This window comes from Clarias gariepinus, chromosome 3 (assembly GCF_024256425.1).
Source record: "Clarias gariepinus isolate MV-2021 ecotype Netherlands chromosome 3, CGAR_prim_01v2, whole genome shotgun sequence".
NCBI classification, from domain to species: Eukaryota; Metazoa; Chordata; class Actinopteri; order Siluriformes; family Clariidae; genus Clarias; species Clarias gariepinus.
In genome coordinates this window covers 28503556-28520572 of record NC_071102.1, presented here as the reverse complement: position 1 = coordinate 28520572, position 17017 = coordinate 28503556, and the positions used below count along the sequence as shown (strand labels likewise).

Here is a 17017-nt window from a genome sequence, read left to right as displayed (position 1 = left end):
TGGTTCTCTCATAAATTGCACAGACTTTACTGAAGACAAGTTCACTCACAACAAAAAAAAAATACAGACAATTGTAAGAATGCTAAATGTTAACACAATAATCGGCCAGATAGAAAATAAGTCTTCCCCTAACCATTAGTCTTTCCTCTTGGGGTTATTCCATCCTGGTGATTTCCAAATGTTGAGACTTTCAACCAGAGGTAAAGCATCAGGGTGAATCACCAAAGCACAGAGGGCAGAAGAGAACGGCACCAACGGTATCTCAGGAGTACCAGGTGTAACAGAGAGAAAGAGGAAAAACAAGTCTACGCCCCTGTTACCTCATCAAACACTGATTAGAAGAGTAGTACATTTTCGTTGGAAATTAATGAACATTCAGTTGTGAAAAATGTCAAGCAACGTGTATCCTTAAAAAAAAAACGACTTCAACCAACAAAAAAAAACCTACCTTGAAAGAGGTATAAACATATACCTGGCAACCTCGCAAAGCCGTACAAACTACAATCACAAAACGTATTTACAATAGTGGGAAATGTAGTTTCGATATGAAAAACAAGCTGGTATACGTAGTTAAGATACGCTCATAAAACTTTCAACTAAGAAATTCTCACAATTTTTAAAACAACATATTAACGTTTTTGTGACATTTATGCACTGACGAGTATTTTCGATAAACACAAACCCGGTTTTAGAGAACGTTATAGGTTTTTTAGCGATTAAAAAACTACAATTCCCATGTGCCTGTGCTAGGGCGTTTTGAAAACGCGGTGGCGTACTTCCGCTAAACTGAACAACTTTCAGGAAAGATGGAGAACAAAGTTGACCGCGCGGCAAACGGGAAAAACGTCTCTCTCCCAATCTCACGTGTAAAATTAATAATGAAGAGCTCTCCGGACGTGTCGTGTATTAACCAGGACGCCCTTTTCTTAACAGCAAAAGCCACGGTAGTAGATTATTATGGTGAACACCAGTTGGCTTAGCTCTGATGCACTGATGGATTTGAGCTAACTTTAAGCTTAAAGATGTTTAGATAAATGTTATGAATGAGTTTTTTTCTCGGCATTGATATTGTTTTTTTTTACTGTTCATAATATAACGTATACATATGTATTTTAAAATATTTTGACTAATGTAGAGGTTGTTTAGATTGTTAATCTTTTGCGTCAAACCTGAGCTCTTTTTAGGGGATAGTAAAATGTAGGTACTGAATGTCTTTTGTGACGTCACACACACTCGTACATATTCGTTAAATTATTATACCAAGGTTGCACAGCTCCAAGAACTAGGGAGAGTTGAAGGTAATGTTGAGGGGTTTTTTTTTAATCAAGGAGGCACTTAATGTTTTATTTATTTATTTGTTTATTTTAGGAAAACTGTGCTGAAAGGTCTTTAAAATTTAGGGAAGCTGAGGAGTGAGAGAGAGACCTATAGGTGGTAGCAATGCGACTTACAGAACTCCAACCAAAGACAGAGTGGTACTGAGAGGAAATGTGTCGAGAAGAAAGTGTGTGTGTGTGTGTGTGTGTGTGTGTGTGTGTGAAAGTGGCAGTTAAAGCAAGACACAGAACAAGCCAAGATAAGATCAGTGAAGGAAGCATTAGATTTTTTTTAAGAGAGGCTGGGCTGGAAAATCAGCTTTAACAGGTACAGGAAGATGAGGGAAATGAAGCCTACAGTTGGTGGTAATGTAACTTGCTTCCAACTGCCATTTAACAAAAATGATAATGATGATGATGATAAAGAAGCTTTAAGAACTAGGGAGTGTAAAAGGTCTTTTAGAATGGGTAGTCACTGACCAAGGAAGAAAGCATTTAATGTTTTTTATTATTATTATTTTAGGAAGACTGGACTGGGAAGTTGGCTTTAAAGGTCAGTGAAGCTGATGAGAGGGAGAATGCACAGTCTGATTATTATATATAATATATATATATATATATATATATATATATATATATATTTTTTTTTTTATTTTTTTTTTTTTTTATTTATTTATTTATTTTTTAATTCATTTTTTTGTATCTGTTTTATCACTTCACAAGCTAACCATAGATTGAAAAATGAACTTGTCAGTATCAAAATTAATTGTTTTGTGGTAGGCAAAGGATTAGCTGCACTGACAGGTTAACAAAGCAAAGAACGCTACTTGCTATGCATGCTCACTCCCTTTCAATAAATGGTGATCAGTTGTTATGAAACAGTTCACATCATGCACAGTCTGTATATTCTCCTCAAGACTTGTTAGGCTTTTTTCTCTTTTTTCTAATTTTCAAAAGAAGCCTCATTAAGATGGCAATATATATATAGTTTCAACAAAAAAAAGTTAGGTGGCACGAATACAGGTATCATAACAAATAATTGAAATCTAAATAAAATAATAAAATGTTAAAATGTCATTAAAAAGCTGCCAAATGTAGCAACAATCTGGCAACACTCAGAAATTCCTCAGAATTCCCAAGAATATACATAGTGCATTATGGGCATTCTGTATCTGCCAGGATTATAATTAACTACAGTACTCAGTTAGCTCTTATACCCTTTTCCTTACCTTGATACTATCTAATATATATATTCGCCTGCCATGCGGAAGGCCCGGGTTTGATTCCCAGCCAGTGCTCAAACCCCAGCCACTGCATGCAGTGCCGGTCCCAAGCCCAGATAAAATGGGTGGGTTGCGTCTGGAAGGGCATCCGGCGTAAAACCTGTGCCAAGTTGTTGTGCGGACTGGATAGTCCGCTGTGGCGACCCCTTGCCGGGAGCAGCCGAAAGACCAACAACAACTTAGCTCTTTTAAATTCATTTTGGTTTAATTTTAGGCATAAGATTCATTCGTAGTTTAAGTTTTATATGTATTTTTTGTATCTGTTGTTCTAGGAGCTTTTTGTTCAGCACTTGGCTTTGACCTCATACAATAATGGCTCAGGACAACAGAATGGCACCCTGGCCTACAGCGATCTGGCGAACACTGCTGAGGAGTCAGAAGTGTTCCAGTTTCTCACAGGTGAGAGATTTTTGTTTCTCTAACGGTTGACTGTGATGTACACTTAAATTATTTTTATAAGATGTTGGTCACAGTGTTATTGTAAATAGTAAATTAATACCAGTTTTATCAGTTATTATGTAGATTACATTCACAATGTCAGATAGTGTAGTACAGCATCTGAAACCTGGTCAGGTACCAATAAGAGGTCATCTCTGGCAGGTGTTGGGTGATGAGAAGTAAAATACAGAATCCCTAATCTGTACACCACGTCCATCTCCATTTTTTTTTTTTATAAAGCCACATAAAAGACTTTCAAAAAGAGAAAAAAAAAATGGTAGACTATGTTCATGATAAATATAACTATGCAAAATAGACAGAAAATCATTTTTGACCAAAGACATTTTAAGATGTCTTTGATTCTTTTGAACTTTTGAACTTTGATTCTTGGTAGGTCAGTGGTAGGTTTCTTGTCGGCCATGTGGAAGGTCCTAGTTTAGTGCCCAAACCTTAGCCACTGGACGCATAGCTGGTCCCAAGGCCAGAAAAACAGGAAGGGCATCCAGCATAAAACCTGTGCCAAGTTGGGGTGCAGGTCAGATGGTCCGTTGTGGTGACCCCTTAATGACGGAACAGCCGAAAGACCAATGACAACTGTGATTCTGTGTGTTGGAACATTTCTAGCTCAAAAGTTGGTATCCCCTCTTTTAATTCTATGTTTTTGTGTAAAAATGTAATAACAATTATCTGATCTTAGCAGGTCTCAGTATTAGTCAAATATAACCTAAAACAAACAACATATAACTTTTTTTCACTGTGCCATTATTGGAAGGGATGGCCAGGTAGATGGATATAACTTTTGCGTTGTTGGAAAACTGCACATGCTGTGTGTTTCAGGGCTGATATATAGTCACACTAATGAGAGTGATTTCTTAGTGGTTAAGCTATGGACTGCTGACCAGAAGGTTGTGATTTTAAGTCTCAGCACCCTCAATCAGCCCTGGATATCGTGATGGAAAATGTGCTTAGATCTCAGATAAGATGTAAATAGATATATACGTATGTAAGTGTATGCATGTTAACATATGACAGTAAAGCTAGTCTGGCCTTGATCAATATGGATGATTGTGTTGAACCATAAAAGTTGTATATTTTAAAGTGACCAAAAAAAGAGGTTATAAAAACATTATTTTCATATGTTCTATATTCCCTCTTTTTCTCCATAGATATTCTTCCAAAGAAAATCTTAGCTAGCGAGTATCTGAAGTCCTTGAAGAAAATGGAAGACGATGACAACTAATACTCCAAATCACACATTAAAAAATTAATTATTACAACATTATTCTTAGAAATTGTTTCAAGATAAGAAAATGTTAACAATTAAAAAAAAATAATAATTTCCTCAAAAGAGACAAGAGAGTACTTCATTACATCTCATCCAAATAAATTTGTTCAGTTCCTTAACGCTTATTGTTCTTCAAATGGTGATGAGCAGGTTTTTGTTTGTTTCCTTATGATATTCAGATATGTAATTGCCTGATCACCACTAAACTAGTGTAGCTAGTCGCTCACAGCATATTGCAAGGCAGAGTGGCCACTTTAACTCGTGCATTTATTTATGTTGTACAGTTGTTGATTTGCTTCCACAGCTCTTCCATTTTTTTTTCAGATTCCAACTTTACAACTGCTTTAAAAGCAGTTACTCAGGGTGTTACTCCCACTGTTTCTTTAAATGGGCATTATGATATCAGTATTTTTTATTATACACCTTAAGATAAAAACTGTCTAACTCTTGTGCATATCGTGAAATTATTACTTACAACTTGTCTTTTTTAATGTGACTATTACTTAATATTTTGCTTGAAATCTTTGATATTTAAAAAAAAACTGACACCCTGCAGGTTTAATCAGTATCCTTTACTGTAGATCAGAATTGAGTATACCACAGTTTGCTTGTAATTATTTGCTGTTATAGCTTATTACATGCACTGAATTTAAATTGTGAGAATTTATACTTGAAATTTGCATAACATCTTGCGTTTTGTATAGTGTACTGTATGATAATTGGTGTATATTTTTCAATAAATAAACCTTTTGTTTCTTATTTGCTCAGCTCAATTTTTTTTCTGATCCTGTACAATGATTCTAATTTAACAATGCTGACCTGATAAATAATGCCTTCATGAAAGTTGTTATAAAGTTACAATATGGTATAAAAGTTAATAATATAATTATATAATCCTTTCTAAAAGGTATCTTAGAGTAATGTCTTGTGTCTTCAAATCACCATCATACACTGCCTGGCCCAAAAAAGTTGCAGTTTTAAAAAGATCAAAACATTGGCCTGCAAATATTAAGCTGGTAGTAGATTTGGGATGCACATTATTAAAACCTGGACAGACAGTGCTAAAAATTCAACTTCGAAACAAATCTGGTCATGAAAATATTGAGATCACTTAAAACGCTTGGTAAGGTTGCATCGTAAAAATCATCAGTAGAAGTTACAGCTATGTTTGGTGAAAGTAAAAACATTTTCACTCAAATGATGGGTCTGAAATTGGTCAAACTAATTATTAAAGTATATGACTTTTTTGCCCAGGCAGTGCATTACTTACCCCACTATTGAAACAGCGGTATAAGACAATAAAGAAAGTCATGCTTTAAGGTATAAAGTCTTGCTTCCTCACGGGCATGCACAACAATGTAAAATGTATACTGTAACATTATTATAGATGCAGTAGTTGGGTTAGTCGATATTGTAGGGTGTTTAATGTCCTCTCAAGTTGAGACAGATGCTGCTCCAGAAGAACTGCTATTTCTTCTCTGCCATTTATGGAGTTCATGGTATTTGTAATCTTCTCTTTTAAACTGCAACAAGGAAAGACAGCATACACATTTGTGTTAATTATTGTCATTTGACTTTTTTAAGGTTTAAAATAGTTTACACTAGTTTAATAGTAACAGTTTTTTGTGACTAAAGCTGAGAAACTAGAAAAATAAACAGTATTATATTTTTGTGATGTTTTTACCTCACTACTGTAAACATCTTTTGTAAAGCTTTTGAAAGTATTCTTAATCACACTCACTTTACTGTTTTTTTTATCTTATTGCCTTTACTAGGGATTTTAAATATAGATATAAAATATATTTAGAAATATTTATAGGGAAACAAAAAAGAAAATGAAAAATATTATAATCAGGGTGCACATGTATGAAGAATAAGATAGATCTGTCAAGAATAGGGAACAGAAACAGCTTATCTCTGTTTGGGGTTAATCAGAATCACTTCATTGATAGCAGGTGTGTAATAATCCTAACAATAACTCCTCTTATAATGGGGCATGTCACTGTACACAGCACTAATTAGTCAGGTTCAAAATTGTGTTTAAACGCAATTAGTATACACCTGCCATCAGTTAAGTGACTCTGATTAACCCTAAACAAGGATAAGCTAGAAACTTTAGTTAACCTCTCACATTCTTTAGAAGCCTGATCTATGGGGTAGTGTAGTAAAAAAAAACATGTGACAAAATGTGTAATAGTCTGATGAAAACCAAGATAGTATTTTTGGGTCTAAACTAAATAATATAAGTTTTAACTTAAGATATCTAAACATATATGAAGACATGCTACAAAATCAAGACCAAGGTTCTTAACCAAAGAATCCTAAAGCCATGGTGGTGGCAGCATCAGGGCTTTAGGGCTGCTCCTCTCCATCTGGGCCTGGAGCTCTAGCAAATATAGAAGGAATCATGGATAGTTCCAAATCTCTTTTGGCATATTCCATGACAATAATGATCCAAAACACAAAAAACTGAATGGCAATTCAATAATAGAATATCAATGTTTTGGAAGAGCCCTGTCGAAGTTTAAGCCCAGAAAATCTCAGAAACCTTTCGGTTCTATATATATATATATATATATATGCCAAAGATGAATCCTTGCACAAATTGATCCCAGAGATGTGTTAGCTATTTCAGCCTGAAAGTAGCTATAATTTAATGTCATCCTTGTTTCCAAATCACTGGGTATTGTTAACTTGATCTCTTTCATTTTTTTCCTAACATTTTTCACTTGAGTTTTATTGATTGTTAAAGTACTGTATATCACATCAAATGTCGAAACAGATCTGAAATATATATATCAGCAAAAAAAGAAACGTCCCTTTTTCTGGACTGTGTATTTCAACAATAATGTTGTAAAAATCCGAATAACTTTACAGATCTTTATTGTAAAGGGTTTAAACAATGTTTTCCATGCATGTTCAATTAACCATATTCAATTAATTAACATGCACCTGTGGAATGGTCATTAAGACCTTAACAGCTTACAGAAAGAAGGCATTTAAGGTCACAGTTCTAAAAACGCTGCTCATCTGCGTGAACCTGCTGCAGGGAGGCTTGAGGACTGCTGATGTGGCTAGGGCAATAAATTGCCATGTCCGCACTGTGAGACGCCTAAGACAGTGCTACAGGGAGACAGGAAGGACAGCTGATCATCCTCGCAGTGAAAGACCACGTGTTACAACACCTGCACAGGATTGGTACGTCCAAATATCACTCCTGCGTGACAGGTACAGGTACAGGAACACACAGTCCCTCCATCAGTGCTCAGACTGTCCGCAATAGGCAGTCCATGAGGAGGAGATGCACTGCAGTACTTCAAGCAGCTGGTGGCCACACCAGATACTGACTGGTACTTTTGATTTTGAGCCTCCCTTCATTCAGGGACACATTGTGAAACATTTTTAGTTTATGTCTTATGGTGTTGACTCTTTTAGTGTTCATACAAATATTTACACATTAAGTTTACTGAAAGTAAAAACAGTTGAAAGTCAGAGGACGTTTCTTTTTTTGCTGAGTATATATATATATATATATATATATATATATAGATAGATAGATAGATAGATAGATATATTTTTTTTACATCATTAAGAACCTGCAATTTTAACAGGGATGACTTTTATATCCACTAGATATGTATACATGGTGCATGTGCATGCATATGTTACTGCCATAGAGCTGTAAGTTTTGGTAATTGTGTTCTTGGGAATTCTAAATTGCTCCTATTTGTGAAACATTGTTAAGGCCCATCCAGGACATACAGTGACATAAAAAAGGATTTGTTCCTTTTCCTGATTTTTTTTTTTTTTACATTTAAATGATTCAGGTCAACAATTGTTTATGTTATGCAAAGATAACCAGAGTAAATACAAAATGCAATTTTTACATTAGGATCTAATTTATCAAGATGTCCAAACCTACCTGAATCTATGTGAAAAAGAAATTGGGGAATTTTGGCCCACATTTCTTTGCTGAATTGTTTTAATTCAGCCACACTATAGGGTTTTCAAGCCTAAACAGCCTGTTTAAGAATCTCAATCAGATTTAGGTACAGACTTTGACTAGGCCACTACGAAATCGTAATACAAAAAATATATATAATTTTTTTTGCCAATCAGAGTAAGGGGCATTTTTACAGCACTGTATGTCTGTTGAATTTCTTTCTCCTTTATTTTATTATAGAGGATTTTTCTTCCAATTGTACCGATGGTAGAAAAGCAATTTACCTTGCAAACGTGTCCTGTTCCTTTCCCGTCTTCCTCTTCTCATCCAGGTCAAAGAAGACTTTCTGCATGAACTCCACAGTCTGAGAAATGCTCAGGTGATCTTCCCGAACTCCTTGGACATCTGTCATTGCCTGCTCCTCATATGAGATTCCTCCCTCCTCCAGACCGCTGGCCTCAGTTACAGCATGGAGTGCTGCTCGGTTCTGTAGCACCAGCAAACGTGTCTCCTTGAACTCCTCTGGTCCTGCTATGTCTTCCCAGCACACAGGAGAGGATGGTGGCAGCCAGAAGCGCTGAGTGCAGTTTGCTTCATGTTCTGCTGTGTCTGTGAAAAAGGGACTTTGAGCAGGAAAGCTGTGCAGCAGCTCAGGCAGGCCGGAGCCCCAGTCCCAGTCACTGTCCTCCAAGCCCACTTCAATGCTGTCTCCAGTGCAGCACACAGTAAAAAGGAGCAGGAGAAACCATTCCATCCTGCTGCAGCTAAGGCAAAAAAAAAGATGGTATTCCTACTCATCTTACTAAGAAACATTTGTCTCTTTCTCGAGGGTTCAGGATTCGCTGAATCATTAGGGTTCTTTGCCAATAAGGGTTCTATTTTTTTTACTTTCTGATAGGGAAACAGTCTGCTGCATAAAACCTTTAAGATTTATACCAGATGGATAACCAAATGATCCTTAAGCAGATTTACATTTTATAAGACCGCAGCACAGTAACATTTTCATATTTGCCATGAGTATACTAGGTGAAAATTTTAAACACTGTATAAACTCTTGCTTTGTGTCAGTGGGCCATTTAACTCTGTTGTGCCATCAGAACTGTACTTTAAAAATAATAATAATACAGATGTTCTTAACTTACTGAGATTTTAGATTCTTCGTTTGTCTTTAATTAAATGACATGCCTAGAAACAAATCTAGTGACTTTTTAGTGGATGTTAGTGACTTCCTGCACTTGACATGTCTTTAGTTCACCTCACAGCTGCCGGTTATAGGAACTGAAAAAGCAGGTTCTGTTGACTTACTACCAGTGTGTATAGTTGTGCTTATAAATATAAATGTATTCCTCCAAACAACCACATCAATTTCCAACATCACTCAGTGATTTCCACTGTTTCCTAAAGAACAATCGCTGATCACCATTTCCTTAGTGTCCAATCACTAATCATTGTTTCACAGTAACCAATCCCTGAGCAGTTTTCCCAGTGATTAATATTCAACTTTGTCTCCCAGTGACTAATCACTGATAATTGTTGTTTGTTCTGACTATGCACTACTTTTTATTTAGAAGTAATTTAGGAGTTCCATCCATATAGTAAACTCTGTCCAACTAGGGATTTGAAGGCCAGTGGTGACCATTGTATTTAATCCTCCAGTCAACATTCACATGCGCATTTACCCACTACAGGGAAATTTGGGGACAACAGTTAGCCTAATCTAAGTCTTTGGACTGTGGGAGGAAACCCACCAAGCACAGGGAGAACATACGAACTCAGTGCACACGGACCCGAGGCAGAAATTGAACCCGGACACTGGAGGAGAAAAGCGAAGGTGCTACCCAGGAAGCCACCAATTATTCCACTTATATTCCACTTATTCCACCTGTGACTATTTACTTTATGTCTATTTTACTGCTTCTTTATGTGTTCTTGATTTAAATCATTATTTTACTTTCTTTTTTGTCAAGTGCATTTTTACCTTTTTTTAAATAAGGAATTTATCATTCTTTTATAACACAGCGATTTGTATTCTGAAGATTCAGATTTTAAATATTTTTGATGCTCATACGAAACGTTTTGATATGAAAATGACTATGAACCTTCAACGAACAGGCGAATATTTAGCTTATATGACGTCACATGGTGGCTCGTGCGACTTTTAGCGCACGCATTAGCTAGTTTCCCCTGAAACACTCACACAGCCACCCCACAGTGTGATAAACAGCCGTAACGGCAGTAACGAATATCCACCTGTTTGTGTGGTTGTTTTTTAAATTTGTTTTCATGCTCGGATTGTAGCATCTTAAACACGTCGCGTGGCGCATTTATCTCCACTCTTCCATCTTTTCTTTATAGAAAACTAGCAAACACTAAAACGTGGAAGCTAAACATGATACTTGAATAAATGTACAGTATGTTCTTTCAAAAAGTTTGTTTTTAGAACGAATATTATCAGAAGTTTATAAGCTTACCTTTAGTGAGTGAAGTGAGACGTTGTTTGGTCCGCTGCGTCTTTCTCTCTCTGTCTGTCTGTCTCTCTCTCTCTCTTTCTCTTCGTGTCTCTCTTTGTGTGTCTCCAGTTCTCACAGCTGGAAAATCTGACTCGCTCCCACCGCACCATTTGTTTGCCGGTATTAATTAACCCTCAGAAATACCCAACCAAGAATAATATGTGGAATGTAGTGTTTAAAATTGTATGAAGCGCCGTATAGGGCTTAAATCAAACTTTACTCATGTACACACACTAAAAAAACACTTGCATACACATATATGAAACAGTCACATATACATATATACTACTAACTGCTCTAACAACTACATATGAAATGCGCGCACACACACAGCTACGAGACATAAAACTGGTTGAAGAACAAAAACAACCCAGCCAGAGTCAAAGCCCAGAGCTGCCTGAGCTCCGTCAGTCCCTAAAATCGTTAATCACTTGCAAGTGTTTACACGTCACAGATCCGAATCGTGGCCTTTTTATTTATTTTTTTGATTGCCTTGACAGAAAATACTGTAAAAGAGCAGGAGGTAGAGAAGGAACTCGATAAATAAAACATAAAAGAGCTAATTAATAAAGTCAGAATCCAGATCACTAGTTGGTCTTTATAAGAAGTGTACAATCCCTATAATCCTCTAAATCCTATAAACAAACATTTTAAAGTATGTGTAAAAATTTGAGGCACAAATTGAGAGATTACAGAAGGGAAAAATATTTTTTGTATAAAACTAAATTATGTTGTGCAATCAATCAAGTAAATGTGGAAATTAGTTTTTTTTTTTTTTTTTTTTAAAGGCTTCTACAAAAATGCTGCACAGGCAGAACGAGACCTGAAATTATAAATAGAAGAGCAAGACAATGTATTACCCATTACGTCAGTCAAAAAAAATTTATACTCACTTCAGGAAATGAAAAATTGTATGATATATATAAATATATTATATAAATGATATTTTTAACATAATATTATCATTTATAGGTGGCACGATGGCTTAGTGGTTAGCACTGCCGACTTGCACCTGGGTTTTATTCCCGCATCCGGCCTATGTGCATGGTGTTTGCACATTCTCCTTGTGCTGCTAGGTTTCCTCTGGGTTCTCTGGTTTCCAGACATGCAGATTAGGCTAATTGCTGTTCCCAAATTGCCCTTAGTATGTGAAATTTGACCAGAGGTCCTACCATGCTCGTACAAAAAGGGAATAAATACATCGGTCCCTAGTTGGACTACAGAGGTTTTTGGATAGACGAATGAATTATCACATGTATCAATTTATAGCAATACATTTAGTATTAAAATATTTTAAAATAAGTTCATCTTTTCCTGAAATGTGTTTAAATTCTTTGGAGAAAAAGAGAGAACTGGATATTGATGTGTTATTATTATTATTATTATTATTATTATTATTATTAAGAAGCAGTACCCATGGCCATACCTGAAACTTTAAACAATGAACCTTAAAGTTTGCTTGACTTTTTGGGACTGAAGCTCTATAAATGTTTTATATACAGAATATAAACTTTAAAAAAGGTAATGGCCAACATTATATATTCTTTTACCATAATGTCTAATTATTTTAAGATGCCAAATCTTTGTCTTGTATGTATGTACTGCTAAACATTGTTCTGTATCTTAAAATATCTTATCGTTACCTTGGTCATTTTATATTTACATTTCCTGCTCTGTTCACCTGGAAACTGAGCTGTGATCATTTGGCTGAAACTTTGATCCAGAATAGACTTGAGCAGGCGTGAGGTTTTTGCACAAGGACTTAAACTTATGTAATAGTTCACATCCAGTCATTTATGAAATTCTAAAAAGAATCTGTGTCCTCAGAAACTAAACAGCGGTAAAATATCTAGTGTATTCATGAATGAAAGTACTCTTGTACAGAGCAAAAAGAAACAAAACATCATGGTGTGTGCTGTTATAGCACTGTATTTTGTCAAATAAACAAGTTAGCTCATGTTATTATTTACTTTACAACAGCTAAAATTCTTTCAAGGTCAGCATTTCTTTTTCTGACAAAGTTAATAACACAAAGGAAAGAAAAGGAAAAGAATCAAGCAAAGTTCCCAGAAATCTATAAAGCCATCTGTCCTGTTTACTCTCATGTGTTGGAAAACTTAAAATGACAGCTTTTACAAAGCTCTGACAATGGAGCTTCCTTCGAAAAGAAAATATATACCCATAGTGGTATCAATTTTATGCTATAGTACTTTTAACTCTATGTAAAACAAAAATGGTATAGTATATGTTTAAAAATAAATACTACTAAAATTACAAGCTATATACAGTACATCCCTTGTCCTGTCACTTCAGATACTGTAGCTAGTTCTCAAAACATTACCTAACCATACTATAAGTACCAGTGGACAGTAAACTAGTCCAGTAAGTTGGATTTCAATCATTTTGCTCATGAACATTAGCAAGTCATTTAGCTGGCCGACTTATTAAACGGGCTGCAAGGTAACAGGAAGATTTGTGCACGTTTTGCATGTATATAGTCATAATTACATTTGGTCGTATCCAGAGCAACTTATATTTTTTTCTCTCTCACTTTTATTTTATTATTATTTTTAATTCTAAGCAATTAAGGGGTTAAGCGCCCCCCTCAAGGGCGTTTAACAGTGGCATCTTGGTGCGGGGGTTTGAACCTGGGACCTTTCAATCTGCAGTCCAATGCCTTAACCACTGAGCCGGTCTTTACACCTAATATAATTAGGCCTATATATATTTTTGTCTATATTTGTTTTATAATTAATTAAATAGATTTAAAACTTTTGAAACATCAATCCTTTTTACTAATATTAGCAATGTCATCTAAACAATAACCGGGCTCCATGTTATCCCCTAATCTTGAATATATAAAAGGTCCAAAGCTTTTCTTATGACATCATATAGAATTTCTTGAAGTTTCTGTTCTGCTTTTAAATACGTACAACAATTCATACAAAATACAACAAACACTAATCATTTTAGTAGGAATGAAGCATCCAAGAGGAGGAAACATTTTATTAACTGTGTTTATTTTTTGAGAGTACTGTACTTTACAAACAACTTTACCAAACAAAATAATAGCAGATTTAAAGTGTATGTAACAAAGGTAATGCAAACTGGAAAAAGCTACTGAACTGCACCCAGAAATTAGATAATCTGAAGCTTACAGTTTCAGACACTTTGCCTGAGGCTACTTTCTCATACTAGACTTTGCAGATCATTTTTGGAGTTGAGCTGTACAAGCAGTAGGAGAACAGGGTGGAAAATCAAAGTCTCTCAACTGGATGACTTGATGCTTTTAACAAGGCCCTGTCTGTGGTTTCTATTATAGGCACAAATTTTCCTGTTAATGCATGCTCGGATAAAGAATGAGAGAAAAGACCAATGTCTCATGCCAAAGGACACCTGGACAGGAGGATGATGTCATGTCATATGGTAAACACTTAAAACGTAAAACTATGATTTTTTAAAATATAAATATAAATTGTACTAAATACTAAATACTAAAATGTGTGTTCTGTCCAAGTGCAGGATATCAACACTGGCTGTTAAGCTGTGCATGTACATATGCATAACATCTACAACCTACTCTAATCCAGTTATGCATCATTCATGCAGTTCAGCCAGTCCCAAACATACTGCTGATGCCCAATTTAAAATGTGAAAATCTTTTATGGCCCACCCAACAATGTCCTCACCACTCTGATCAACAACAGAGACTAAGATAAATGAAGAACATAATGTTGTTTAAATCCCATGACTTTGTTTTATGAGTTCTGGTTTCTTTTAAATGTAAAGAAATTTTAAACCTAATACCAAAATAGAAAATTGAAAGCTTTTCAAAATTTGCAGTGGTTAGCACTGTGTCCTCGCGAGGGTCGAGGGTTCGAGTCCCTCCACAGGCCTTTATGTTTCCTGAATGTTCTCCCTGTTCTTAGTGGTTTCCTCCCACAGTCCAAATGCATGCAGATTAGGCTAATTTGTGATTAGACACACAGTGTGTGTGTGTATGGATTAACACGCTTGCTATAGTTACTTAAGCGTAATAAATGACCTCTGGCGGGCCGCGGCCGACTTGCAGTACCCTTAAGGCCCACTAGAGGGGCCGCAACCCACACATTGGGAAACGCAGTTGCCGAGAAATGTCAGTTTTCGCGCTTCATTATACTAAACATGAACATTGCCTTCAATTTGGACTGCAGTGTGCTCAAGGGAATCCACATCATATGTGTTTATTTTGTAAATGTTGTTTGATGGTTCAACAATTTATTGAGACTGTTATGTCAAGCAGAATGATCTCAATAAATAGGAACGAAAGCAGAAATCTGGCACAACAGAAGGTTTCAATAGAGGAACACGCCCCTGGGGTAAATGTCTGCACTCTCTTAACCACCCACACGATGGCAGTAATAAACCCAAAACCATTTGGAGTGGGAAAAGCTGTAGAACAGGGAGTGGTAATCTGGGCCGAGATATTTGTTGTCCTTAGTTAATCCATGTACTTGAATAAGGTTGCACATGTAGGCAACATGATGAGGAATTTGTCTGGATTGTAGAAGAATATTAATATTATAATCATTATAACATAAAAGAACAAAGAATTACATGGAAAAAGACTGACCATCATTGCTGAAATTCTCTAGATTTGTGAGTGCATGCAAGAGAGAGGCCATTGAGGTATTTTTCTGCTATTTAAAAACTTTAGGACAGCTCTTTTAAAATGGGCTGTTGTTTTGTTTGACCCAGGAAAGACTAGCGAGTTGACATTGGTTTGACAGTAGTACCGCATATACAGCAGAAGTTTAAAATGTAGCCTGCCAACTTGCCATTTACCTTAGAGGTGCAATGATGAACATGATTTTAAAACATACCTTAGCATTTTGGTTACAAATATCAAATGTAATGGATCTGGCTAGTTTAGACATTTTAGGCAATTAGCTGTTCCCTTTTCAAACAATATCCCATTTAAGAGCCCGTATAAGAAGAGATGAGGTTGGTTTGGGGAAGAATGGCTTATTATTGCTTATATTAGTTCAATTAACTTTAGAGAGCACAGGCCTCTTACATAATAAACTGCTCATATGACAGCTTATATGATATGATTAGTGATCCTGGGTTGTGGTTGTTGTGCTGTTTCAAAGTACTTTCACAGCAAAGTTCCTGATTATTGTGCCTTTCAGTCTGTTGGCCTGCACATTATACTGTTCATGGTCCTCTGGTCCAGATGTTTCCAATTTACAGTACACGCAAATTCTTCCTTCAATTTCCTTTATCCTTCCCTAACATTTTTAACCTTAGTGAAAGATTTATGTGCACACTGTCAAAACGGCTGTTCTTGACATCAGCACAGCGATGCGAAATAAGTATTTAAGGAGACAAAAAGGAAATGAGGGGAAAGTTTATTAATCAATGCCATATACAGTCAAGCAAAAAAAAAAAAAATCATCTATATTAAATGATATTCACATTATATCCTAGCAGGGTTTACAGCATATATTGAGCTTGCAATCATAATAAAAGCATAAATGGAAAAAAAAAATCTCAAAGCTCACACTTGACACAATGAAATAAAAGACACAGAGCATAGCAGTGAGTTCAAATACAAGTATGAGATACAAAAGCTCTCAACAGGAATGACAGTAAATTCAATTTGGCAGGTGCTTAAGAAGGAATAAAAAAAAAATGTCTGAATCGAAGGGGAGATACGAGTATGCGAGGCAGTGCCACCGGAACACCTTCCTAAAAACTTTGGTCACTTTTATAGCTTTGATAAATATGGGAAAACACGCTAAACGCGCACAGCCTCACCCCTAACCTCCTGGAGGTTTCAGAACAGGTACTAATGGAAGATTATGGTTTTTTTTTTATAGTATACAGGACACTCCTACATTCACAGGAGGTAGATTTATGGTAAAAACATAGTACATGATTGGCAGTGATAATGAACAATGCATGGGTTGCCTGGTTTGGTTAATAGTGCACCTTTTAAGGCCAGATACAAGGTATGACTTTTTAGTCATAAATACAGTTCCAGGGCTACTTTAAGACACGTAAGTGAGTACCGAGCAAATATTTTATTAGCAGATATAGCCCTTAAATGGCAATACCTGAGTCAGAAGTCTTTAAGGACTACATCTAATTATTTGCAATTTGCCGTTTTTACTGATGTTCAATGCCAGATTAGTAAAAAAAAAAAAGAAAAAAAAAAAAAACAAACAAAAAACATCAATGACGGTAGAAAAACCAGGATG

The 17017-nt window shown here is 35.8% G+C and overlaps 2 protein-coding genes across 2 annotated transcripts; one reads left to right on the top strand and one right to left on the bottom strand.

Moving 5' to 3' along the window:
- The first annotated feature begins 777 nt into the window (after positions 1-777).
- chrac1 (chromatin accessibility complex subunit 1) lies at positions 778-5081 on the top strand. The gene is made up of 3 exons (XM_053493521.1): positions 778-944; positions 2872-2998; positions 4204-5081. The coding sequence occupies exons 1-3, from the start codon at positions 807-809 to the stop codon at positions 4275-4277; spliced, it is 339 nt and encodes a 112-aa protein (XP_053349496.1). The 5' UTR covers positions 778-806; the 3' UTR covers positions 4278-5081.
- Positions 4876-11124, bottom strand: si:ch211-57n23.1 (uncharacterized). Its single transcript, XM_053493520.1, has 3 exons — positions 10737-11124; positions 8550-9029; positions 4876-5845 (listed from the first exon to the last, which is right to left on the bottom strand). The coding sequence occupies exons 2-3, from the start codon at positions 9017-9019 to the stop codon at positions 5704-5706; spliced, it is 612 nt and encodes a 203-aa protein (XP_053349495.1). The 5' UTR covers positions 9020-9029; positions 10737-11124; the 3' UTR covers positions 4876-5703.
- Between the last annotated feature and the right edge of the window lie 5893 nt (positions 11125-17017).